Source organism: Anomaloglossus baeobatrachus, chromosome 2, assembly GCF_048569485.1.
Source record: "Anomaloglossus baeobatrachus isolate aAnoBae1 chromosome 2, aAnoBae1.hap1, whole genome shotgun sequence".
Classification (NCBI taxonomy): Eukaryota; Metazoa; Chordata; class Amphibia; order Anura; family Aromobatidae; genus Anomaloglossus; species Anomaloglossus baeobatrachus.
Genome location: NC_134354.1, coordinates 417179677 through 417205262, shown reverse-complemented (window position 1 = coordinate 417205262; position 25586 = coordinate 417179677). Strand labels below are relative to the sequence as shown.

At 45.8% G+C, this 25586-nt stretch overlaps 1 protein-coding gene across 1 annotated transcript in view; it reads left to right on the top strand.

Moving 5' to 3' along the window:
- DCDC2B (doublecortin domain containing 2B) overlaps positions 1 to 25586 on the top strand; it is a 66629-nt gene that overhangs the window by 17929 nt on the left and 23114 nt on the right. Inside the window, exons 6-9 of the mRNA XM_075334137.1 lie at positions 40 to 79; positions 5357 to 5422; positions 8377 to 8524; positions 22185 to 22288. Coding sequence (XP_075190252.1) covers positions 40 to 79; positions 5357 to 5422; positions 8377 to 8524; positions 22185 to 22288 — 358 coding nt within the window. The remainder of the gene's footprint in view (positions 1 to 39; positions 80 to 5356; positions 5423 to 8376; positions 8525 to 22184; positions 22289 to 25586) is intronic.

The window sequence follows — 25586 nt, the reverse complement described above, 5'->3', positions numbered from 1 at the left end:
TTGAATATTTAATTTTGGTTCATGTCATGTTTGCTTTAGAAATCGCCCTGGTGTTAAGCGCAGGATTCCTAAAGTTGGGGTAAGCAAGAAATGTTAGGTGTCAGGTAATCAAATAAAGCTTTAATTCTATCATATAGCTCTGCTGGATCAGTAATGCCAAATCAGATTTCGATCCCATAATAAATTGTAGGTAAAGGGATTGTCCACCTTTTGGACGTGCCACACATACGATGGGGGCGTTGCAAATTGCATACGATATCGTATGCAAAATTGCAACGTGTAAAGCAGGCTTTGGGCTAGGTTCACATTTCCGTCAATTTGTATCAGTCACAATCCGCGGCTCTGGTAAACAACGGAATCCGTTTAGCGGATTCTGTTGTTTCCCATAGACTTGTATGAGTGGCGGATTGCGACTGATGACCTTGCGTTGCATCCGCTGCGCAGCACATCAGTCGTCTTTGGACTAACCGCCGGGCGGAAACAACGCAGAATGTAACGTTTTTTGTCCGTCAAAATTAACGCACCACGCAGGAATCCGTCGCCATCCGTCAAGCTTGTAATGGATGTCTATGGTGCTGGATTCCGTCGTAATACGTCTTACGACGGAATCCAGCGCTGGATTCCGTCATGCTCTACTGAGCATGCCCAGCATGTTTGGCACACCCACTGGGCTGTCTCAAACAGAAACGGATCACGACGGATCCCTCAAAAAACGGACGCACAGCGGATGTAACGGACGCGACGGATTAGTTTTTTCACAGGAGTCCTGTGAACGGAATCCTGTGAAAAACACATCCGTTGCATCAGTTGCCATCTAAAAAACGACAGATCCATCACTGACAGACCTGACGGATTTAAAACAACGGAAATGTGAACCTAGCCTTACTTAAATGAATGCAATTGGGACTAAAAATCATTTTTGCTATTGGGTTTATTATAAATTTTGCAATAATTGCCTTGTATAGCCTCTGTATTACACTGTCTATTGCTCAATGCAGAGTCAGTTAACAGGGTTGGCCCCATTATCTTTATTGTTACAGATGTGTTGAGAACACAATTTTATGGACACTTACTATTATATTAAAAAAAAATGTAGTTTTGCAGCAACAACATCCAAAGGAGAGAGTATAATTAAAAAAAAAATATTGAAAAAATTAATTAAAATCATGGCAAAGGAATAAAGCAGACAAGACAAATCATCTTTTACGCGTTTCGAACATGAGCGGTCTAAGTCATAGTATGATTCCCATAGTCAGGTGTTCCAATTAAATAGGAAAAAGACGAAGGAAATGATAAAGAAATTAGCACATGGTAAACAGGTCTTAAATATGCAACAATAATAAAATATATGCATAAGAGTAATAAATATACATAGAATATTTTCAACAGAAGACCATAACCTAGGCCCAAACGTGTAAAAATGGTTTGCTCAAATATGCACTTCAAATCTGGTCCACAAATATCAACATATTAATGCCCCCACCCTACCATTAATACACATCATGGACTTACCAGGATTATATATAGGACATGCTCATACCCACGTTCCACATACGCTTCATACCTTAAACATTCCAATTGAAATAATTCTGGAAAATGGGACTCTAGTGACTTTTGAAAAGATAAATGATATCCTTGCACCACAATCATTAATTTCCTTCAATATGGGTGTTTAAAAGTAGCTATCAATACTTATTTAGCTCAGGGCCTCCTACTAGGGAATTGTCTGCCTTCGAGGTTTTACTATTACAGATTAAACAACCTATGAAAATCCTATCTAAATTATACCAACACTTGATTACAAGCAAACTACCGTAGAAATGGGCATACATATCCATCTGGGAAAGAGATTTAAAGCTAAATCTTTCAAGTGATCAGATAACACAAATTTATAAAGGGTCTTTGTGAAGGTGAAGGAAAAGTCCTATAAAATAGTAACAAGATGGCATATAACCCCAGAGAAAACCCACCTATGGCTCCCATCTCTTCCCGAGACATGCTGGAGATGTAACAAAGAAACAGGCACTTTTATGCAAATTTGGTGGCATTGTGAGGTATCAACAACGTTTTGGGACCAGATATTGGGACTTTCACAACAAATTTGCTCTTTAACCCGCCAGCCCCAACTGAGTATGATTTTCCTGAACCTTACAACAAAATCACCAAAGATGCCGAATAGGAAATTACTTTTTTTCCTTTTAGTACAGTAGCAGTGAAGCTACTCGATCCACCCTTGTGGCGGACAACTCAAAGCCCCACAATTTTACAATGGTTACTGAGGGCGGACCAACTGTTTCACATCGAGGAAGTTGCATCACTTGCTTATCATACCCAAATAAAATTGGATAGGGTATGGGCCCCCGGGAAATCTTTTAGGACATCCAATCAATATCTTAATTTGGCGACGCCATAGTACTCCACCCCAGACTCCCCATCTCTATATCTCTATTGACACCCCCCATTTCCCCCCACTTCTTCTTTTCCTTCACTAGATCCTACTTCACTTTTTTGTGCTCTCCCGCTCAATGACAGAGTCTACTTTGTCTCCACTGGGCTCTCCCCTCGCCTTAATATAGTTTATTATGCCCCTCTCTTGGGGCATAAAACAGATCTGTTGCTTCCCACCTTCTTACAAAGGTCAGTTCTAGATGAGTTTAAACAGAATTAAGGGCACTTTACATGCTGTGATATCGATATCGCTAGCGAGCGTACCTGCCCCCGGCGGTTGTGCATCACGGGCAAATCGCTGCCCATGGCGCACAACATCGCTTACACTCGTCACACGGACTTACCTTCCATGCGACGTCGCTGTGGCCGGCGAACTGCCTCCTTTCTAAGGGGGTGGTTTGTGCGGCGTCACAGCGACGTCACACGGCAGCCGTCCAATAGAAGCAGAGGGGCGAAGATGAGCGGAATATCCCGCCCACCTCCTTCCTTCCTCATTGCCGGTGGACGCAGGTAAGGAGATTTCGTCGTTCCTGCAGTGTCACACATAGCGATGTGTGATGCCGCAGGAAGGACGAACAACCAGCGGCATGCACCACCAACGATATTATGAAAAGGAGCGGTGTCAATGATCAACGATTTTTGACGATTTTTGCGATCGTTGATTGTCGCTCCTAGCTGTCACACGCTGCAATGTCGCTAACAACGCCGGATGTCGTCACAAACACCGTGACCCCGACGATATATCATTAGCGATGTCGCAGCGTGTAAAGCACCCTTAAGTCCGGATTTTTATTATGAAGACAAGTTGTAATTATCATGTGTCATTCTGGTTTGATAAATGGTTTTGGTCTTTTACAAGCAATATATGAATGACTTCTTATACTGAAAATGTTTTAATAGAATGCAGTGAACCCTGTACTGTGAATATATCTAATCTGCTATTCTGCTTTTTGTAAATTGTTTCATGTTTATTATAAAAATAAGAATATTGAAAAGAAAAGTAATAAATATACATAGTAACCAGGTTCTAAATACACATCATTAATAAATATACATGAGGTCAGATTTAATTTTCACGCTCTTAGGAACTCTGGTATCTAGAGGACTTCTAAGTGGTGTGAAACCTGTAATTTATCACCGACACTTTTGGGTAGAAAACCCTTTTCAATAGCTTTAAACCTAAAATTGCTGACATTGCCTTTATGCACATTTAAGAAATGTTGTGAAGCACCAGATAGGCTACAGGTTGTATTATTTTGAGCTTCATAAATGTGCTTTGAAAGTCTCCTTCTAAGGCTGGGGTCACACTTCCGTGTGACTCGTGCGAGAATTAAATCGCACTGCACGGACCGGCCACGGCTCTCCTGACAGGAGCAGGTCAGCATCATAGAAATACATACAGCAGAGCCGCTCTCAGCAGAAGAGAAGGCGGCCGGTCCGTTCAGTGCGATCCGATTCTTGCACGAATCACACGCAAGTGTGACCCCGGCCTAAGGGGCGTGTAGTGCATCCCACATATTGTAAACTGCACTTATCAAATGTAATAATATAGTGTGGGTGCTTCTACCATTGATGAACGAGTTAATTTTGAATTCTTTTTGGATCAGAAAAGAAGTGAATGTTTTAATGTTCCTCATACATGGGCATAGACCACATGTTTTTGTCCACATTTATATGACCATTCTTATTATTGCCCTGATCACTGGGTGATATTCTATTGCAAATAGTCGTTCCTCTCTAAGATACAAATTTGAGTCCTTCCATTAATATTACTTTCAGAGTATTATCTGTATACAGGATGGGCAGATATCTCCTAATAATGTTAACAATTTGGTAATAGGTGTTACTATATGTAGAAGAACATAATTAGTGACGCATCGTTCATATAGGTGCAGATTTGTGAAAGGTATTGACCTCTGGTTTTAAAACTGGCAGTGAGTTTAGCCCGATTTAACCTTTCACGACATATGATGTATATGTACATCATTAGTTGTGTACCTTATACTGATCAGCTCAAATGTGCCCCTAACAGCGGATAGTGGATCAGAGATCCGCCTGCGGCTGTTATCCAGTTAAATCCTGCTGGCAATCTCTGATTTAACACACGCCTGTGGGAAGCGCACCATTCCCTGCTCCCATCGTGAGGCGCCGATGGGCTGTCATGACATCCAGGGGTCAGCTGATGACCCCTACGTCTGTCTTGATGAACTGCGAGTTGGCGTTCTTTTGAAGTCATCATTACTGCTGTACAGCACAAGCAATCTGATGACCACAGCTTCAAGTCTGCTAAAAGGACTAGTAAATACAATAAAAATTAAAAAAAAAGTAAAAAAAATAAAAACCCCACAAGTTCAAATTACCCCTTTTGAAAATAAAACAATTAATAAAAAATAAATATACACATATTTGGTATCGCTGCATTCAGAAATGTCTGATCTATCAAAATATAAATTAAATTAAACAGCGTAAACCCCCCCCCCCCAAAAAAAAACGCCAGAATAACGATTTTTCGGCTGCGGAAGCATTGCAGTAGAATGCAGTAAGAGCTACTGATGGAGGAGCATCTGATCAGATCAGTCCATCAAACTCCTCCAAAGACAAATGCCTTTACAAGAGAAAGCTGAATTTCTATTGGAAAAGGTTGATGGAATGGTCTGGTCACATGCTCCTCCACGAGTAGCTAATTTTATGGACTGTAGAGCTGTTTGTTTGGTGAGGAAAGCTGCATTAATACGGTAAGTACAGAAGAAGAGGCCTTCATTCATATATAATAGTAATTGTACACAAAATCATGTCTCCAACATATCTGTAAGTATAAAGTGGACAACCCCTTTAAATATATTTTTGTACACACCATTTTAATTTTGTATGCCATTTTAAGAGGACTTTCTCTCTTCTGCCTGAGAAGGCCAAGGTCTATAGTGTATCACAAGATGGAATCAGCGAATCTGCTTTGAAGAGCTCTCCAACCCAGGTACAACACTCTTAGAAATCAGTTTGTATTGTAAAAAGTATTATCTCTAAACCTATACATTAAGAATATGGACAACTTCAGAGCATTTTTTTTACTTCTTAAAGAAGACGTCACCAGGAGAAAAGTGGCCACTTATTTTATTCAATTTTTTTTTTTAAAAAAACCCACATATGGTATCAGATATATGGTTGTTTTTTATTTAGCATCAATTCTTAATGCCTTTACCAAGGTGGCATGGCTCAGAGGGTAATAATGCAGAGCAGTCTAAAGACACGTCCACAGAAATAAACAGAACATTCAGGAAAGACACAACACTGTCCCCTCCTGGCCACTTTGTTCTGGTGACAGGTTTTCAGTAAATGCAAGTTTTTGGGATAAAAATTAGAGATGAGGGACTAGTGAAATATTCAGGTTCAAATTATGCTATCCGAATACCTAGTGCTATTTGTCACGAATAACGAATCTAATGCAAGTCAATGGGGAACCCAAAAACTTAAAAAAAAAAAAATGCTGGGGTTCCCCATTGAATTGCATTAGGTTTGTTATTCATGACAATTTCTGGAATAGTAGGTAGGTACTAGGTCCCTGGACAGCATTTACCAGCTGGGATCTTTATTATGGGTGAGCTAGATTTACCTTTACGCTACTGCATTTCATTTCCCCTCTAGTGGTTGGTTTTATATTACCTGTCATACATTTACTCATGTATTGCACACTGGATACCACACTATATCTTTACCTCTGTTAGAATATGTGGCTATGTAGGATTATATATATGGTTTGGTCACATATTGACATAGCCTCCTCCTAATATACGTGGCATAGTGCAATATTACTAATTTAACTAGACATATTAATATCTGCACTTTTTGTCCAACCACTTTTTCTATGGGCCTGTGCAATATATAGATTTATATTGACCTGTGCTCCCAGATTTACCTTTGTATCCCGTGGTACATGCTTGCCCATTTCCCTGCACTTTATCATAACCTTTCTATGTTGTCGTTACCTTTATATTTTGGACTTTTAATGATTGTTCAATAAAGATATTTTTTTATTCACATTCTTGGAATATGACTCAGTTTTTCCTGATATATTAGGTATTTGAATAGCATAATCTGAACTTGAATATTTCACTATTCACCCATCTGTAATATAAAACACTCTTGCGATTGGGCTTCTTACAAATTATGTACCATTTAGCTTTTACAGGCTTTTTTTGCAACTTTTATCTCTCTTTTTCCAGAGCCTCTCACTTTTTGTCTCACTTTTGAGGTGGTCTGTGATCATAAGTTGATCACAAGAGATAAGACAATTACTAAAGTTCCGAAAGACCCATCAGAAACTCACTGACAGATTCTTAGTTATAGACTGGATTCACACAACGGTATGGCATCTAATGCGAGTGCATTGGATGTGATATGCTAATGATCCTTGGCATCCGCTGTGCTGCCAGCATGAGCCGAGTGTCATGCAACTGTGATCCAATCCTGCAGCTGCAAGGAGGGGAAGGGAGCTACTGAGGAAAGATAAGGATTAATCTCCTTATCTCCTCCACTGTCAGCTGAGCGATTATCGCACTGCACTCGGATGTCATCTGAGTGCAGTTCGATGTTTCACTTGCACCCATAGACTTGTATGAAATGGGGGGGGAGCCAGCACTGCTTATGAGTGGCATGCAGCAATGAAAAAGTAAAAAGTGTAATATTCACAAATTCATTCCTACTGTAACAATTCAATGAGATTTTTGGCAAATAATTGATCAATGATTTGAGCCCCCCTGCCCCGTCACGGCAAATCTCTATAAGGGGGGTCCCTACACTACAGTTATAATATACAAACGTACCATAAGGTCTCGTATAATCCGCAGGACCATATAGGAACATCACCTACCTGAGAAGTGTCAGAACCGCTCCCATGCTGCAAGGGCTGACAACTGCGAGTAGATGGGCAGTCCAGGTGCCAGCGTGTGCGGCAGAACCACACACACCAGCACAATGTCAGAACTAACCCCCACAGTGTCAGACCAGCAGACATGGATGAAGGGCGGAACAGCCTCAGGCAGGTGGTGCTTAAGTAATAATGCCTATGGAACAGGAGGCGGTGGCTGTGTGTGAACAGGCACCAACATAAATTTTGATGGCAACAGAAGGAATTTGCAAACCACACTGGGCGTGCACGGCACGGTGGCAGTCAACCACCTGACCAGTAAACAAGAAATGGGGGGGAGCCAGCACTGCCTATGAGTGGCATGCAGCAATGAAAAAGTAAAAAGTGTAATATTCACAAATTCATTCCTACTCTAACAATTCAATGAGATTTTTGGCAAATCATTGATCAATTATTTGCCAAAAATCTCATTGAATTGTTACAGTAGAAATGAATTTGTGAATATTACACTTTTTACTTTTTCATTGTTGCATGCCACTCATAGCAGTGCTGGCTCCCCTCCATTTTTCATAGACTTGTATGGGTGTGGGTGACACGGCTCTCGCAGACAATCGCAGCATGCTGTGACTTTTTTCTCATCCAGAATCTGGATGAGAAAAAAAGCTGACCATCTACTCTCCCTCATTGAATAACATTGGTCCGAGTGCAATGCCAGATTTTCTTGCATTGCACTCGTCCGATTTATACGCTTGAGTAAGCGTACCCACTCACTTTTACATCTGGATATTTGCATGCCTGGCGAAGTCACTCTTATAGATAACTGCTGGGTTACCTCCCAGCCCACCTCTTAATTCAGAAGTGAGTAGAATCGGATTACTTCAGTACTCTTATTTTATAGCCAGCAATGTTTAGGGAAACAAACATGCTCCCCAAATGCCAAATAGTCCAAAATTTTTATGGAAACCCAATTTTACATTTTTGGAGCCCCAATACATGCATGTTAAAAAAAATTGTTCCTCAGAGTGTCCATATCATTTATAGCTCCTGCATTTTTATTCCTACAGGGAGACAATCGAAGGATCTATTCCACAGGCGCAGAACCAAATTTTTCCAGCGTCAAACACACTGATGAGGAGAATTCTGTTTTTTATGCAAAACCTGTAAGAGTTCGACCAATTCAAAAGCAAAAGGCTAATGAGATGGAAACCAAAGGTACTTTCATGTCAAACTATTTTTTTTTTTACAGAAGGGTATTTTTCCATTATTTATGCAAAATGAATTGTGCATCTTTAAATAAAAGAAACCTAAATGTATAGCTATATACGTAGCTAAACATGCTCCTCTCCCGCCCATAGTTTGAAAGTGGTGAGAGCGTTGTAAAATGGCAAAAAGTTGCAATTTATTCTGCAAAAAACAGTCACAACTTTTGCAAAAAGGCACAAAAAACTTGATGGATTCCTTCCACTTTGCTGACAATTCTAGATGAATTCACACCTGCAGCAATATTAAGGCTATGTTCACACTTTACAAAAAAATGTCCGCTGGGTATTTGGTTACAAATTTGTGACAAATCTGCAGACAGATAGGATGGGAAATATGACAAATGAAACAATAAATAATTTCCCCAAGAGACAAAAATAATAAGGGATACCAATTTGTAATAAAGTGCATAAAGTGTGTTAAAGGGAACCTGTCACCACTTTTTTGGCCTATAAGCTGCGGCCACCATCACCGGGCTCTTATATACAGCATTCTAACATGCTGTATATAAGAGCCCAGGCCGAGGGTATAACATAAAAAACACTTTATAATACTTACCTAATGGTCGAGCGGTGGGCCTTATGGGCATCTCCGATGCCGGTGCCGCCTCTTTTGGCCATCTTTGTGCTCCTTCTTTAGCCGCGGTGCATGACGGGTCCGAAGTCATCCACACTCGACGGCATTCAGATCCTGAGCAGGGCAGATCAAAGTATTCTAGTGCGCCTGCGCTGTATCGGCGAGTGTGTATGACGTAGACGCGTCATGCACACAGGCTTCAGAAAAAGGACAAAGATGGCCGAAAGGGGAGGCGCCGGCACTGGACAATGGAGACACCCATAAGGCCAACCGCGCGACCGTTAGGTGAGTATTATAAAGTGTTTTTTATGTTATACCCCCGGCCTGGGCTCTTATGTACAGTATGTTAGAATGCTGTATATAAGAGCCCGGTGGTGGAGGCCGCAGATTATAGGCCAAAAAAGTGGTGACAGGTTCCTTTTAATGAATAAATAGACAATATGAATTAATGGTGATGTAGGATCAGACTAGATACACATAAGGGATTGAGATGGAGAAAAAAACATCCTTAATGTAAAAACGCACACCTTCCCCCTTAAATTATTCCTCCTTGATAATGTACAAAGAAAATATAATAATCAGGTGGAAAAAAAAGTATAGGGGAATATAATGCAAATTACTGTCAAAGTATTAGATGAAAAATTAAGTAAAAGGCACAATATTTCCTGATGGTGCCAGTGTTGATGAAACAGGCATCGAGGTATCTGCATTTTCTCCTGCTCTTTCCCTGGTGTTTGTCTGTCATCATGTCTCAAGGTACTGTATATGTAGCATTTAGCAATTAAGGTAAGCTTTGTTATATGCATTTTTCCATTTAGGTTCTGGTGCGATTTTGACACTTGCGTTCATTTCCCATTATACAGTTGGTATTAGCATATTAACACCTAGGGTTTGCTAATTATATGTAACCTTTTTATTTTGTGCAGTTGAGATGTTGGCAGTAGGGATGAGTGTGTCTGGTGCCTCTTCTTCTGTGGTCTTGGCTTCTTCCTCTCCCTCCCGAACAATAGCGCTATCTGACTCCCCACAAAGAGAGGAAGTGACAGCACCATCACCAGCACTGTCACTGAGCATCTGCACACTGTCCCATGGAAGCGTTCAGCTGTCTATCCTTCAAACACTGGAGAGAAAGAGGAAGTACCCCTACTCACCCACGAGCCCTGGTTCTGAATGGCATCAGATCAAAGTTCTTGGCATTTTAAAATGCTGCTATTCAGACTGATGGAGACAGACAGTTTAAATTAAAAAAAAAACAAAAAAAACGTATGCCGGTGACTGTCTCACAGTACATGGTTCAAAGCGGCCACTACTTTTCCAGGCGGGCCATCACTGCTCTGCACCCCATCAGGTGTGCACTGCTCAATTTCATCAGAGGCAATGTCCACATAATGACCGATACGTGGAGCAGTAAGCACGGGCAGGGATGTTATATCACAATAACTGCCCACTAAGTAAATGTAGTGGTGGCTGAGCCTGAGGCGGAGAGTGTTTTCACGTATTTCATACCATCACCAAGGATTGCTGGACATTTCTTTGTCCGTGTTGCCTCCTCTTTCTATGCCGCGTCCTCCTCGTCCTACTCATCCAGCTTAATACCTGCATGACCAACTGCAGTGCAGCCAGGGGGAAACTACAGAAGACTGTTCTGACACTCATCTGTTTGGGGAAAATAAATCCACACGGCCAAGGATCTGTGGAAGGGGATCAAGCAACAGACCGATAAGTGGTTGGTGCCACTGTACCTCCTGCCCAACCTGGTGGTATATGATAATGGGCGAAATCTCATAGGAGCTCTGTGCCTAGCCGGTGTGACGCATATACCTTGACTGGCACATGTGCTGAATTTGGTAGGGCAGAGGTTTCTGAAAAATTACCCAAAGATGTCAGAGCTTTGTGGGTTGTCTGCACGATTTTCATGTTCTCACCATGCTGCCGATCATCTGTCTGTGCTGAAGTGTAACATCTGCCTTTTTTCTCACTGCCTCATATGTTACATACCCAAAAGCTGGAACTCCAGATTGCATATGCTGGAGAGACTGTGTGAGCAGTAGGGGGTAGGGGAGTTTCAAGTATAGCATGACAAGGGAGTCGCTCAGTGGAACAACACTTCATGACCAACAAGTGGGCCTCAATGCAGGACGTGTATGCCTCCATGCAGGATGTGTATGCCTCCATGCAGGATGTGTATGCCATGTTGTGCTGCTTCCAGTAATCCACAAACATAGGCAGCACTGATGACTCCATCCTAGGCATTACTATGCCACTTATATACCTCCTTGGAAAAATGCTTCAGGTAATGATGGATGAGGTGTTGGCACAGAAGGAAGAGGAGGAAGAACAGGGACCATTCATATGATTATCAGGCCAGTGATCTACATATGGCTCATTGGGTGGGTTCCTGTTCCAACAGCGGTCAGGTGCACATCTGTTCACCCACGGGAACAATTTTCAAGGAGTAGGAGGAATGGTGTGCACAGTGGGGTGGCATCCAAAGCAGCTAATTGGCATCACTGGAGCATGGCTGGGAAGATACAGAGGACACAGACAATACACCTTTCACCAAGGACAGCTTGTCATTGGCTCTGGGCAACCTGGCACATGAGCGAATACTTGTAGTACCTGTGCAACAACCTGCGTGTTGCGCAGATTCTTAACAGTACTGATTACTGGGTGGTCATCCTGCGGGACAATGTGCCATCCTTACTTCCGTCACTGGAGCAGTGTGATGGAAAAATGCGGAAATACAAGTGCACGCTTGTGGACGCACTACTGATGGTGTTTCCACCTGACAGCGGGGGCTCAGTGGAAGCACAAGGTAGAGGATAAAGTCACCAATACTGTTGAAACTTCTGTTTAAAATTGCACGGGGTGTAACAACAGGCACATCTGCCTGTCCACAGTCAACGTGGGCAACCTCCCATTCATTAAAATGAATCCCATAGGACTTGTCTTTACCTTTGGCTGACTAGAGAAGTATACCAGCAGCACCCAGTCATTGTGATACTCCACCGCAGTTGGTTCGTTATATATTTGGGGCCTCCCCAAATAAAAAATACTAAAATAGAATAAACAAAAAAAATAACAAAAAATAATGTTGGCTACCTCTTCCTCCACCTCTTCCACCTACACCGCCACTTCCACCTCCTTTTCAATCTTCTTCTCCATTCTGACCTCTGCAAGACAATTTTTTTCTGTTATTGGAAGTTATTTTAAATGGGTTTTGTGCACTCTCTGGGGAAACTCTTCCAATTTTGGCTGTGTGGGGGGAACTCTGAAAACAGGAACTGTATGGGGCAATTTTAACATTGTGGGTTGATGGGAAGAACTTTTCCAATTTTGACTGTCTGAGTGAACTCTGAAAACAGACCCTGTAGGTGCACTATTAAAATGCTCTGTGGAAAAACTCTAATGCGGGCGTCACACGGTACGATCTAGTTTAGTTGCCCGTGGCGCACAAAGTCGTTAAACCCCCGTCACAGGCACTTACCTGCCAAGCGACGTCGCTGTGGGCGCCGAACATCCACTTACTGAAGGGGGTTGGACGTTCGGCGTCATAGCGATGTCACACAGCGGCTGGCCAATAGAAGCGGAGGGGCGGAGATGAGCGGGACGTAACCATCCCGACCACCTCCTTCCTTCCGCCTTGCCGGCGGGACGCAGGTAAGCTGTGTTAATCGTTCCCGGGGTGTCACACGGAGCGATGTGTGCTGCCTCGGGAACGATTAACAACCGGCGCACAGAAGAAGAAACGACTTTTTGAAAATGAGCGACGTGTCAACGAGCAACAATAAGGTGAGTATTTTTGCTTGTTCACCGTCGCTCGTAGCTGTCACACGCTATGATATATCAAACGATGCCGGATGTGCGTCACTTATGACGTGACCCCGCCGACATATCGCACGATATATCATCTCGTGTGACGCCCGCATAACCCTCGCAGTGCAATGCCAGCTCGATCCCAAATTTAACTACAAGCTTTTCAATTGCAGCACTTGTAGTTGACACTACTGGAGCTGAAATTTTGGTTCTGTGGGGGAACTGTGAAAACAGGCAGTAAAATGATCTACTGGGCACTCTGTCTGTATGCAAGCCATGTAATACTCTGCAGTCTTTGGGTTGCAAAGAATGAGGAGAGTATCAAATATGGGATGTGAATGTACAGTTAGGTCCAGAAATATTTGGACAGTGACACAATTTTCGCGAGTTGGGCTCTGCATGCCACCACATTGGATTTGAAATGAAACCTCTACAACAGAACTCAAGTGCAGATTGTAACGTTTAATTTGAAGGTTTGAACAAAAATATCTGATAGAAATTGTAGGAATTGTACACATTTCTTTACAAACACTCCACATTTTAGGAGGTCAAAAGTAATTGGACAAATAAACCAAACCCAAACAAAATATTTTTATTTTCAATATTTGTTGCGAATCCTTTGGAGGCAATCACTGCTTTAAGTCTGGAACCCATGGACATCACCAAACGCTGGGTTTCCTCCTTCTTAATGCTTTGCCAGGCCTTTACAGCCGCAGCCTTCAGGTCTTGCTTGTTTGTGGGTCTTTCTGTCTTAAGTCTGGATTTGAGCAAGTGAAATGCATGCTCAATTGGGTTAAGATCTGGTGATTGACTTGGCCATTGCAGAATGTTCCACTTTTTTGCACTCATGAACTCCTGGGTAGCTTTTGCTGTATGCTTGGGGTCATTGTCCATCTGTACTATGAAGCGCCGTCCGATCAACTTTGCGGCATTTGGCTGAATCTGGGCTGAAAGTGTTACGCTCACCGAGGAGCGGCGAGCGTCCGGAGGTGGTCCCACTGGACCGTGCACCGAACTCCCCCGAGAAGGCGACCAGCAGCGAACCCCTATACAGGGACTGTGCGGCGCCTCCCCAGAAGGCCTAAATGCACGGCGGCCAGGAACCGGTAGTAGGAGTCTCTGTAGGGCCAGGTGTAGCAAGGTTGTGACGTCCACAGCCGGCAGAACACGGAAACGGCACCGGAGATGTTCACAGCAGGTGACGTCCACAGCAGGTACGGTACAGATAATGTCCACAGCAGGTAGGGCACGGTGACGTCCACTGTCGGTATGAGTGGTGACGTCCACTGCGGGTATGTATAGATAGTGTCCACGGCAGGTATGGCACGGTGACGTCCATGGTAGGTATAAGTGGTGACGTCCACAGCTTGAATGGTATAGATGGCACTACGGTGAGACACAGGATTAGAATCAGGTAACAAATGCACGGATCACAAACAATAGCACAAACGGATTTGGACACTGGCAATGCACTAATAGAGGCGTTGCTCGGGCGCCTGCTGCCGGGGGAGGTGAACTTAAATACCTATTAGGCAACAGGTGACCTCTGAGGTCACTTCCAGAAAATGGGGCATGCCACTTTAAGAAAGGGGGCGTAGCCTCGCGCGCAGCCTAGAGTCACTTACAGCAATTCTGTGTGAGGAGGAGACTGCAGCAGGCCTAGGAGTGGGAGCAGCATCTGCAGAGCCATGGGGCCGGTAAGAGGAAGGCCTTCGCTGCCTGGGAGTGGGGGCAGGAGTGCACGTGGGAGCCATGCTGGGACTGGGCAGATGTGAGGGAGAGCTCCCCCCCCGGGGTCTGGTGGGACCAGGCGTTACAGTACCCCCCCCTGAAGCCCCCTCCCCCTCAGGAAGCTCCGGAGGAGACGAGGAGCATCCAGGTCCTCCACAGGTACCCACGTCCTCTCCTCAGGACCGAACCCTTTCCAGTCCACCAGATAGTAGGTTTTACCTCAGACCTCCTTAGCCGCAAGGATGGCTTTTACCTCATAGATGTCATCATCACCAACAGGAGGAGGCGAAGCCCCAGGATCACTGTGGAAACGGCTCAGGACCACCGGCTTGAGGAGGGACACATGGAAGGAGTTCGGGATGCGAAGCGTCGACGGCAGCTTCAACTTGTAGGACACCTCATTGATCCGTCGGAGCACTTCAAAGGGACCAATGAAGCGGGGACCCAGCTTGTAAGACGGCTGTTTCAGGCGGACATACTTAGACGAGAGCCAGACTTTATCTCCGGGTCGGAAGAAAGGAACATCCAGACGGTTCTTGTCAGCGTGTTTCTTCATGCGGACAGAGGACCGTTCCAGAGCCGACTTGGTCTCAGCCCAGACGGCGGAGAAGGACCTCATGAGGTCATCAGCTGCAGGGTTGCCTGAGGAACATGTCACAGGACACGGCACTTTGGGTCGCTGTCCATACACCACCTGGAACGGAGATTTAGCAGAGGACTCACTTTCATGGTTGTTATAGGAGAACTCGGCCCATGGAAGCAGTTTGACCCAGTTGCTGTGGTGTTCGTCCACGAAGTGGCGGAGATAGTTAGTCAGGACTTGGTTAATGCGCTCTCTTGCCCATTGGACTGAGGGTGGTAGGCAGAAGAAAAGTCCAATTCCACATCCATCATCTTGCAGACTGCTCTCCAAAACCGAGCGGTGAACTGGACCCCTCTGTCGGACACGATATGGAGAGGCAAGCCGTGAAGCCGGAAGATATGTTGAATGAATAATTCAGCAAGAACCGGAGCGGACGGTAGCCCGGAGAGTGGTGTGAAGTGGGCCATCTTGGCGAACCGGTCCACCACCACCCAGATGACTGTGCAGCCAGACGATTTTGGCAGGTCCGTGATGAAATCCATGCCGATATGTTGCCATGGAGCGGATGGTACGGGTAAAGGAAGCAAAGGGCCCGCCGGAAGAGTCTTCGGGACCTTGTTCCGGGCACAGGAGGAACAGGATGAACAAAAGTCCTGGAAGTCTCGACGTAGCCCTGGCCACCAGTAATATCGGGATATCAATTGCAGAGATTTTTTTTGACCCACGTGACCTGCTATTCGGAAAGAGTGTCCCCACTGGAGTACACGTTCTCTATCGACCTCAGCAACAAACGTCTTACCGGGAGGAAGGTGGTGCATGTCAACTGGTGCCGCCATTAGCTTGGAAGGTTCAATGATGTGCCGAGGTTCATCTTCCTGATCCTCTAACAGGAATGATCGAGACAGCGCATCGGCCTTCAGGTTCTTCTCGGCTGAACGGAAATGCAGAACAAAATCAAAGCAGGCGAAGAATAATGACCATCGGGCCTGTCGGGGGTTTAGCCTGTGGGCTGTCTGGAGATATGCCAGATTCTTGTGGTCAGTATAGATGGTAACTGGATGCAATGACCCTTCCAGCAGGTATCGCCATTCTTCCAGGGCCAGCTTGACTGCCAGCAACTCACGGTCTCCGATTGAGTAGTTTCGTTCTGCTGGGGAGAAAGCCTTAGAAAAGAAGCCACAGGTTACTGTCTTACCCTCTGACGTATTCTGTGTAAGAACCGCACCGGCTCCGGATGAGGAGGCATCTACCTCAAGAATAAACGGCTTGTTCGTGTCGGGTCTGTGTAAGGCTGGAGCAGAAGCGAAGGCTCGTTTAAGGGACAGGAACGATTCTTCAGCTTCCAGGGTCCATTTCTTTGGGTTTTCCCCTTTGTGAGTGAGAGAGGTTATGAGACGCACCAGAGACGAGAAGTGTGGAATGAATTGCCGGTAATAGTTGGCGAATCCCAGGAATCGCTGGATAGCCTTTAACCCTTCCGGACGGGACCAATTTAGTACGTCTGATACTTTATCAGGGTCCATCTTCAGGCCGGTATCAGAGACTATATGGCCAAGGAAGGGTAGCGAGGTCTGCTCAAACAGGCATTTCTCGAGTTTGGCATAAAGGCGATTCTCTCTCAATCTCCGCAGGACAAGACGGACATGTCTTCGATGGGTATGCAAGTCCGGAGAGAAGATAAGGATGTCGTCCAAATACACGACTACACAGGTGTATAGAAGATCACGGAAGACGTCGTTCACGAACTCCTGGAAGACCGCTGGAGCGTTACTGAGCCCGAAGGGCATCACTCGATATTCATAGTGCCCATCCCGAGTGTTGAACGCGGTCTTCCATTCGTCTCCCGACCGAATGCGGACCAGATTGTACGCACCCCGGAGATCTAATTTGGAGAAGATCTTGGCACCTTGAAAGCGGTCAAACAGTTCCGGTATCAGGGGTAGCGGGTATCTGTTCTTCACCGTGATCTTATTCAATCCGCGGTAGTCAATGCAAGGCCGTAGACCCCCGTCCTTTTTTCCCACAAAGAAGAAACCCGCTCCGGCAGGAGAGGAGGATTTTTGGATGAAGCCTCGTGCTAGATTTTCCTTTATGTAATCAGACATGGCTTGGGTCTCTTCTCGGGACAGAGGATAGATGCGCCCACGCGGAGGGGTTGCCCCGGGGAGCAGGTCGATGGGACAATCGTAGGGTCTGTGTGGCGGCAACGTCTCAGCCTCCTTCTTGTCAAAGACATCGGCATAGGCCCAATAGGCAGGGGGTAACCCGGGAAGCGTGACCGGTTCAACGGGTCGGTGCAGAGGATGCACTGGTTTCAGGTAGTTGCTGTGGCAAGACGCACCCCATTGCAGGATGTCTCCGGAATCCCAGTCCAGTACTGGCTTGTGTGACCGAAGCCAGGGTATTCCCAGTAGTAGGGCATGTGTCATGCCAGGGAGTACATGGAAGGTGATGGTCTCAGAGTGTAGCAGCCCCACTTGCATAGTACAGTTCTCCGTGATGTACCGGATGGGTTCGGATAGCGGTTTTCCATCCACGGAAGAAAGACTGATGGGGGTAGCAAGACATCGGACGGGAATCCGGTGTAGATCCACCACGGCTTGTTGGATAAAGTTCCCGGCAGAGCCTGAATCCAGGAACGCATGCTCTGACAACCGGATGGAACCACAGGACAAGGATACAGGTACATGGAGAAAAGGAGAGGACTTGGCATGACCTAGGGTGGCCTCTCCGATGGACCCTAGGCTCTGTAGTTTCCCGGCTTTACTGGACAGTCCTGAATCAGATGTTTGGCACTTCCGCAGTAGAAACACTCTCCTGCCATTCTCCGATTCCTCTGTCGCAGTCTGGACTCACTGACGCGATCGACCTCCATGGGCTCGTGCGGAGCAGTAGGCCGGGTGGAAGGAGGCGACATCGGCCTCTGGAAGGTGGGTGCAAGGCGTGGGATTCTTTTCGCCCGGGTGACTTCTCTGGCACGCTCTTGGAAGCGGAGATTAATACGGTTAGCCAGAGAGATCAGCTCTTCCAGGGTGGTAGGTACATCCCGGCCGGCCAGTTCATCCTTGATTTTACCGGATAACCCTTCCCAGAAGGCAGCTACCAAGGCGTCATTGTTCCACTTGAGTTCGGAGGACAGAGTGCGGAATTCGATTGCATACTGTCCCACGGTGAGATTCCCCTGGTGGATTCTCATGAGCGAAAAGGCAGTAGACGAGAGACGGCCTGGCTCATCGAACACCTTATGGAAGGTGGTCAGAAAGACGGACAGGACTTGAACGGTCGGGTTATTCCTCTCCCAGAGCGGATTCATCCAAGCCAGAGCCTGACCAGTCAGATGAGACATGATAAATGCGATTTTCGAGCGATCAGTCGCTCGCTGCAGCGGCGACAGCTCAAAGTGCAGGGAGCACTGGTTTAAGAAACCGCGCCACAAACGGGGATCCCCTCCATACATGGGTGGTGAGGCCAGGCGGGAAGGAGACATGCATGTCGGTAATCCCGCAGAGTCGGGGGTTGTTGAGGAGGCCGGATTCTGCAGGGCGTATAGACGGGAATCCACGGACGCCATATATTCGGCCATGCGTCTCTGGGCCTCATGCTGGCGGGACAGTTCCTTCTGTAGTTCACTTAACTGGGAGCCGTCGGAGGATCCGGAGGTTTGCATGGATGCCAGACGGGATTCCACAGACTTCATGTAAGCTACTAGTCTTGCTTGGGTCTCGCGTTGGCGGGAGAGCTCCTGTTGCAGGTCAGTCAGCGGGTTAACCTTGATCCCGGTGGAGTCCATGGCCCGAGCAAACTGTTACGCTCACCGAGGAGCGGCAAGCGTCCGGAGGTGGACCCACTGGACCGTGCACCGGACTCCCCCGAGAAGGCGACCAGCAGCGAACCCCTATACAGGGACTGTGCGGCGCCTCCCCAGAAGGCCTAAATGCACGGCGGCCAGGAACCGGTAGTAGGAGTCTGTGTAGGGCCAGGTGTAGCAAGGTTGTGACGTCCACAGCCGGCAGAACATGGAAACGGCACCGGAGATGTTCACAGCAGGTGACGTCCACAGCAGGTACGGTACAGATAATGTCCACAGCAGGTAGGGCACGGTGACGTCCATTGTCGGTATGAGCGGTGACGTCCACTGCGGGTATGTATAGATAGTGTCCACGGCAGGTATGGCATGGTGACGTCCACAGCCGGAATGGTATAGATGGCACTACGGTGAGACACAGGATTAGAATCAGGTAACAAATGCACGGATCACAAACAATAGCACAAACGGATTTGGACACTGGCAATGCACTAATAGAGGCGTTGCTCGGGTGCCTGCTGCCGGGGGAGGTGAACTTAAATACCTATTAGGCAACAGGTGACCTCTGAGGTCACTTCCAGAAAATGGGGCATGCCACTTTAAGAAAGGGGGCGTAGCCTCGTGCGCAGCCTAGAGTCACTTACAGCAATTCTGTGTGAGGAGGAGACTGCAGCAGGCCTAGGAGTGGGAGCAGCATCTGCAGAGCCATGGGGCCGGTAAGAGGAAGGCCTTCGCTGCCTGGAAGTGGGGGCAGGAGAGCAAGTGGGAGCCATGCTGGGACTGGGCAGATGTGAGGGAGAGCTCCCCCCCCCGGGGTCTGGTGGGACCAGGCGTTACAGAAAGTATATCCTGGTACACTTCAGAATTCATCCGGCTACTCTTGTCTGCTGTTATGTCATCAATAAACACAAGTGACCCAGTGCCATTGAAAGCCATGCATGCCCATGCCATCACGTTGCCTCCACCATGTTTTACAGAGGATGTGGTGTGCCTTGGATCATGTGCCGTTCCCTTTCTTCTCCAAACTTTTTTCTTCCCATCATTGTGGTACAGGTTGATCTTTGTCTCATCTGTCCATAGAATACTTTTCCAGAACTGAGCTGGCTTCATGAGGTGTTTTTCAGCAAATTTAACTCTGGCCTGTCTATTTTTGGAATTGACGAATGGTTTGCATCTAGATGTGAACCCTTTGTATTTACTTTCATGGAGTCTTCTCTTTACTGTTGACTTAGAGACAGATACACCTACTTCACTGAGAGTGTTCTGGACTTCAGTTGAAGTTGTTAACGGGTTCTTCTTCACCAAAGAAAGTATGCGGCGATCATCCACCACTGTTGTCATCCGTGGACGCCCAGGCCTTTTTGAGTTCCCAAGCTCACCAGTCAATTCCTTTTTTCTCAGGATGTACCCGACTGTTGATTTTGCTACTCCAAGCATGTCTGCTATCTCTCTGATGGATTTTTTCTTTTTTTTCAGCCTCAGGATGTTCTGCTTCACCTCAATTGAGAGTTCCTTAGACCGCATGTTGTCTGGTCACAGCAACAGCTTCCAAATGCAAAACCACACACCTGTAATCAACCCCAGACCTTTTAACTACTTCATTGATTACAGGTTAACGAGGGAGACGCCTTCAGAGTTAATTGCAGCCCTTAGAGTCCCTTGTCCAATTACTTTTGGTCCCTTGAGAAAGAGGAGGCTATGCATTACAGAGCTATGATTCCTAAACCCTTTCTCCGATTTGGATGTGAAAACTCTCATATTGCAGCTGGGAGTGTGCAATTTCAGCCCATATTATATATATAATTGTATTTCTGAACATGTTTTTGTAAACAGCTAAAATAACAAAACTTGTGTCACTGTCCAAATATTTCTGGACCTAACTGTAGTACTGCTGCTGGTGGTGGAACTGTTGCACGTGGAGGAAGTGGTCGATTTGTGCTTGCTATGCTCCCAAAAGACACAACTTCCTTGTGTGCAGACAGGTGACAGGACGTTCTGTGTAATTTTGTAGGTGCAAGTACTACTGTACGAATGGTAAGGTGAGAACAAATAGAGGCAATTTTAGATTAAGTGGCTGAAAGTGCCTCCAGTTCCTTCGCTTTGTCTTCCATTGGGTACCCTCTTAATCATGGCCTCAGTTAGGACAAACCACAAAATAGAACCAGAGGCCTATTCCATTATTCCTAGCTGGAGCATTCGATCATGGCTGCCTGCTTAGAACAATAATTTTTTCAAAGTAAATGCTTTGGGCTTCTGGGACACTCAGTCAAGAGCATCGAGGAGGCGCCTCAAGGCAAAGGGGCTGGGACTGGCGGTAACACGCCTCGCGACGGACCGGCAGCTTGATCCCAAGATCCAACTACGAGCTTTTTAACTGCAGCAGCTGTAGTATATGTTACTGGAGCTGAAATTTTGGCTCTGTGGGGGAACTGTGGAAACAGTCTCTGCGGCGGCCCTCTTGCAATTTTGGCTCTGTGGGGGTACTTTGAAATCAATCTCTTTGGGGCACTCTTAAAATGTTTACCTTATTCATTTACTTACTATTAAACCATTTTACAGCACAGACGCTCAGCCCCCATTGACTTCTATGGAGTTCAGGGTCAAGTTCAGGTCAAGTTCAAGGAACAAACCAAACTTTTAGCTAAAGTCTGGTCAAACTCGGCATACCCAAACATCCACGGCTCATCCCTAATTGGCACCTGTCATGTACATTTTTATTTAAATCACCAGGGCAAATATTCCTATTAGCTATTATGTATGCCTATTGAGCCTATTAGCTATTGTGCCTTTTACTTTGCCAGTAACTTGCATTATATCCACCTGTACATTTTTTCACCTGAGTATTACTTTTTCTTTGTACATTATTAAGGAGGAATAATTTAAGGTTGCCTTTTCCCATTAAGGATGCTTTTCCAACTTATTTTATTATGTGTATCTTTTAGTTCGATCCTACTTTATCATTGTCATTTTGTGCATTTACTAATAAACTTTAGGACTTTAAAAAACCTTTTTTCTTCTACTGTAAATTGCTGTGTACTTGCAGTTCTGCATCCGCTTTAGAGTCTGTCCACGGGTGAACTTGGCTTTATTCTTTTTAATAGACGCTGATGGAGTATTTAAAGTCAAAGAAACCCGGCATGAATTAGATGGCGCTCAAGAAGTAAAGGAGGATGCACGTACAAGAGTAGAGGTTCCTATAGATCAGGTACAATCATATCCTTGTATTACCATAATTGTGTTATTAGAAAATCACTTTATATTCCTATATTAGCAATCCATCTATTAACAGGATGAATTATTATATCAGAATATATAAATATAGTATACGCTATATAGCAGAGATGACCAGAGTTACAGTATATTAGAAAGCGTCACAATATAAAGCTATTACCCAACATGATAATTACACAATGTTTAGTATTTTTATGGCAAACTCCTAGTGATGAAATAGATTGACTGTTTTTAGTATATCGGATAATCTAAGAACTTGCACTATGTAGAATCACAAAACGAGGTAATTTATTCATAGCAACTCTGGTTGCCCACTCTACGTATGCTCATTATGTAATGTATATGAAGTGTTTTTGGACACACTCTCCACAAATTTCAGAACGAGTGCACATCATTCATATTTTACCTGCAATCCAAGCTGAAAGACAACAAGCATCACAAAAAAAGCACAAAAAGGCATAAACGACAAACACGATAATAAAAAAAAACTAGAAAAGAATTGAGAGTCCTGAGCTCTGGTTGGGTTACCCAACCCACTACAAATTGTATTGGATCCAATGCACATATAGGGATACAAGCGAACATATATAATATTTCTAAAAAAAAAAAACTCCATTGGTGTATAGTTTAATAGTTACTGCAGAAAATAAAGCAAAAAAAGTGAATTAAATGAAGTTGGGGTATGCCACTACAAGCCAATAATATAGTAAAGAAGGGTCATAAATATCAAATGATGCCTGCTTTACACGCTTCAATAAATCTTTCAATCCCTCGTCGGGGTCAAGTTGTGAGTGATGCACATCTTGCATCGTTCGTGACGTATTTGCGTGTGACACCTACGTGCGATCAAGATTGAACGAAAATACGGTGATCGCATACACGTCGTTTATTCCTCATACATTGGACGTTTTGTTGTATGAACCTAGTCAATTGAAACGTGTGACATCCCTCATACGATTGTGTTGTCTGAGGATATGTGCGCAGGTGTGCGCTTTGCACCGCAGCTTAAAAAAGGTCCGCTTCAGAGCGCAGCTGAAAAGCTGCGTTCTGAAGCGCCTCACAATGTCTGTCATTCACTAATCTCTGTCAGTCGGTCACTATCTCTGTCCCTCTCTCTCTGTCCCTCTCTCTCTGTCCATGTCAGGCTATTCCTCTTACCCCCTCTCTCATACTCACCGATCCACGATCACCGGCGCGGCGCTGCACGGCTTTCTCACTGCTCCGGCGGCTTTTACTATTTTGAAAAAGCCGGCCGCTCATTAAACAATCTCGTATTCCCTGCTTTCCCCGCCCACCGGCGCCTATGATTGGTTGCAGTGAGACACGCCCCCACGCTGAGTGACAGGTGTCTCACTGCACCCAATCACAGCAGCCGGTGGGCGTGTCTATACTGTGCAGTGAAATAAATAATTAAATAATTTAAAAAACCGGCGTGCGGTCCCCCCCCATTTTAAAACCAGCCAGATAAAGCCATACGGCTGAAGGCTGGTATTCTCAGGATGGGGAGCTCCACGTTATGGGGAGCCCCCCAGCCTAACAATATCAGTCAGCAGCCGCCCAGAATTGCCGCATAAATTAGATGCGACAGTTCTGGGACTGTACCCGGCTCTTCCCGATTTGCCCTGGTGCGTTGGCAAATCGGGGTAATAAGGAGTTATTGGAAGCCCATAGCTGCCAATAAGTCCTAGATTAATCATGTCAGGCGTCTCCCCGAGATGCCTTCCATGATTAATCTGTAAGTGACAGTAAATAAACACACACACACACCCGAAAAATCCTTTATTAGAAATAAAAAACACAAACATATACCCTGGTTCACCACTTTAATCAGCCCCAAAAAGCCCTCCATGTCCGGCGTAATCCAGGATGCTCCAGCGTCGCTTCCTGCTCTGCTGCATGGAGGTGACCGGAGCTGCAGCAGACACCGCCGCTCCTGTCTCCTCCACGCAGCAAATGAAGACAGCCGCACGATCAGCTGAGCTGTCACTGAGGTTATCCGCGGCCACCGCTGGATCCAGTGACAGTGGGTAACCTCAGTGACAGCTCAGCTGATCGTGCGGCTGTCTTCATTTGCTGCGTGGAGGTGACAGGAGCGGCGGTGTCTGCTGCAGCTCCGGTCACCTCCATGCAGCAGAGCTGGAAGCGACGCTGGAGCATCCTGGATTACGCCGGACATGGGGGGCTTTTTTGGGATTATTAAAGTGGTGAACCAGGGTATATGTTTGTGTTTTTTATTTCTAATAAAGGATTTTTTCGGGTGTGTGTGTTTATTTACTGTCACTTACAGATTAATCATGGAAGGCATCTCGGGGAGACGCCTGACATGATTAATCTAGGACTTATTGGCAGCTATGGGCTGCCAATAACTCCTTATTACCCTGATTTGCCAACGCACCAGGGCAAATCGGGAAGAGCCGGGTACAGTCCCAGAACTGTCGCATCTAATGTATGCGGAAATTCTGGGCGGCTGCTGACTGATATTGTTAGGCTGGGGGGCTCCCCATAACGTGGAGCTCCCCATCCTGAGAATACCAGCCTTCAGCCGTATGGCTTTATCTGGCTGGTTTTAAAATTGGGGGGACCGCACGCCGTTTTTTTTTAATTATTGAATTATTTATTTCACTGCACAGTATAGACACGCCCACCGGCTGCTGTGATTGGGTGCAGTGAGACACCTGTCACTCAGCGTGGGAGCGTGTCTCACTGCAACCAATCATAGGCGCCAGTGGGCGGGGAAAGCAGGGAATACGAGATTGTTTAATGAGCGGCCGGCTTTTTCAAAATAGTAAAAGCTGCCGGAGCAGTGAGAAAGCCGTGCAGCGCTGCGCCGGTGATCGTGGATCGGTGAGTATATGAGAGAGGGCTGCTCAATTCAGTTACTCAGGAGTTTAGCGGTCACCGGTGAGTCCTTCACCGGTGACCGCTAATCAGGACGCGACACAGACAGAGCCGCAGCATGACAATGAAGTCGGGTGAAGTTAACCTGAGTTCATTCTGATCGTGCGGCTCTGTCTGTGTCAGCTGTCATCTGCCATTCATCTCTGCTACATGGCTGTCTGTGTCTGCTGTCAGCGGCCATGTAGCAGAGCTGAATGGCAGATGACATAGTAAAAACGCATCCCTACACATTACACACGCTTGACAAGTCAATATATATATAAAAAAAAAAGGGTGCCCAATGCATACGTCACAGAACACATGATCTAAAGGATCGCACACAAAATTGATCAATTTAACATAGACTACTAACGCACGTGTGACAGCAAATGAAC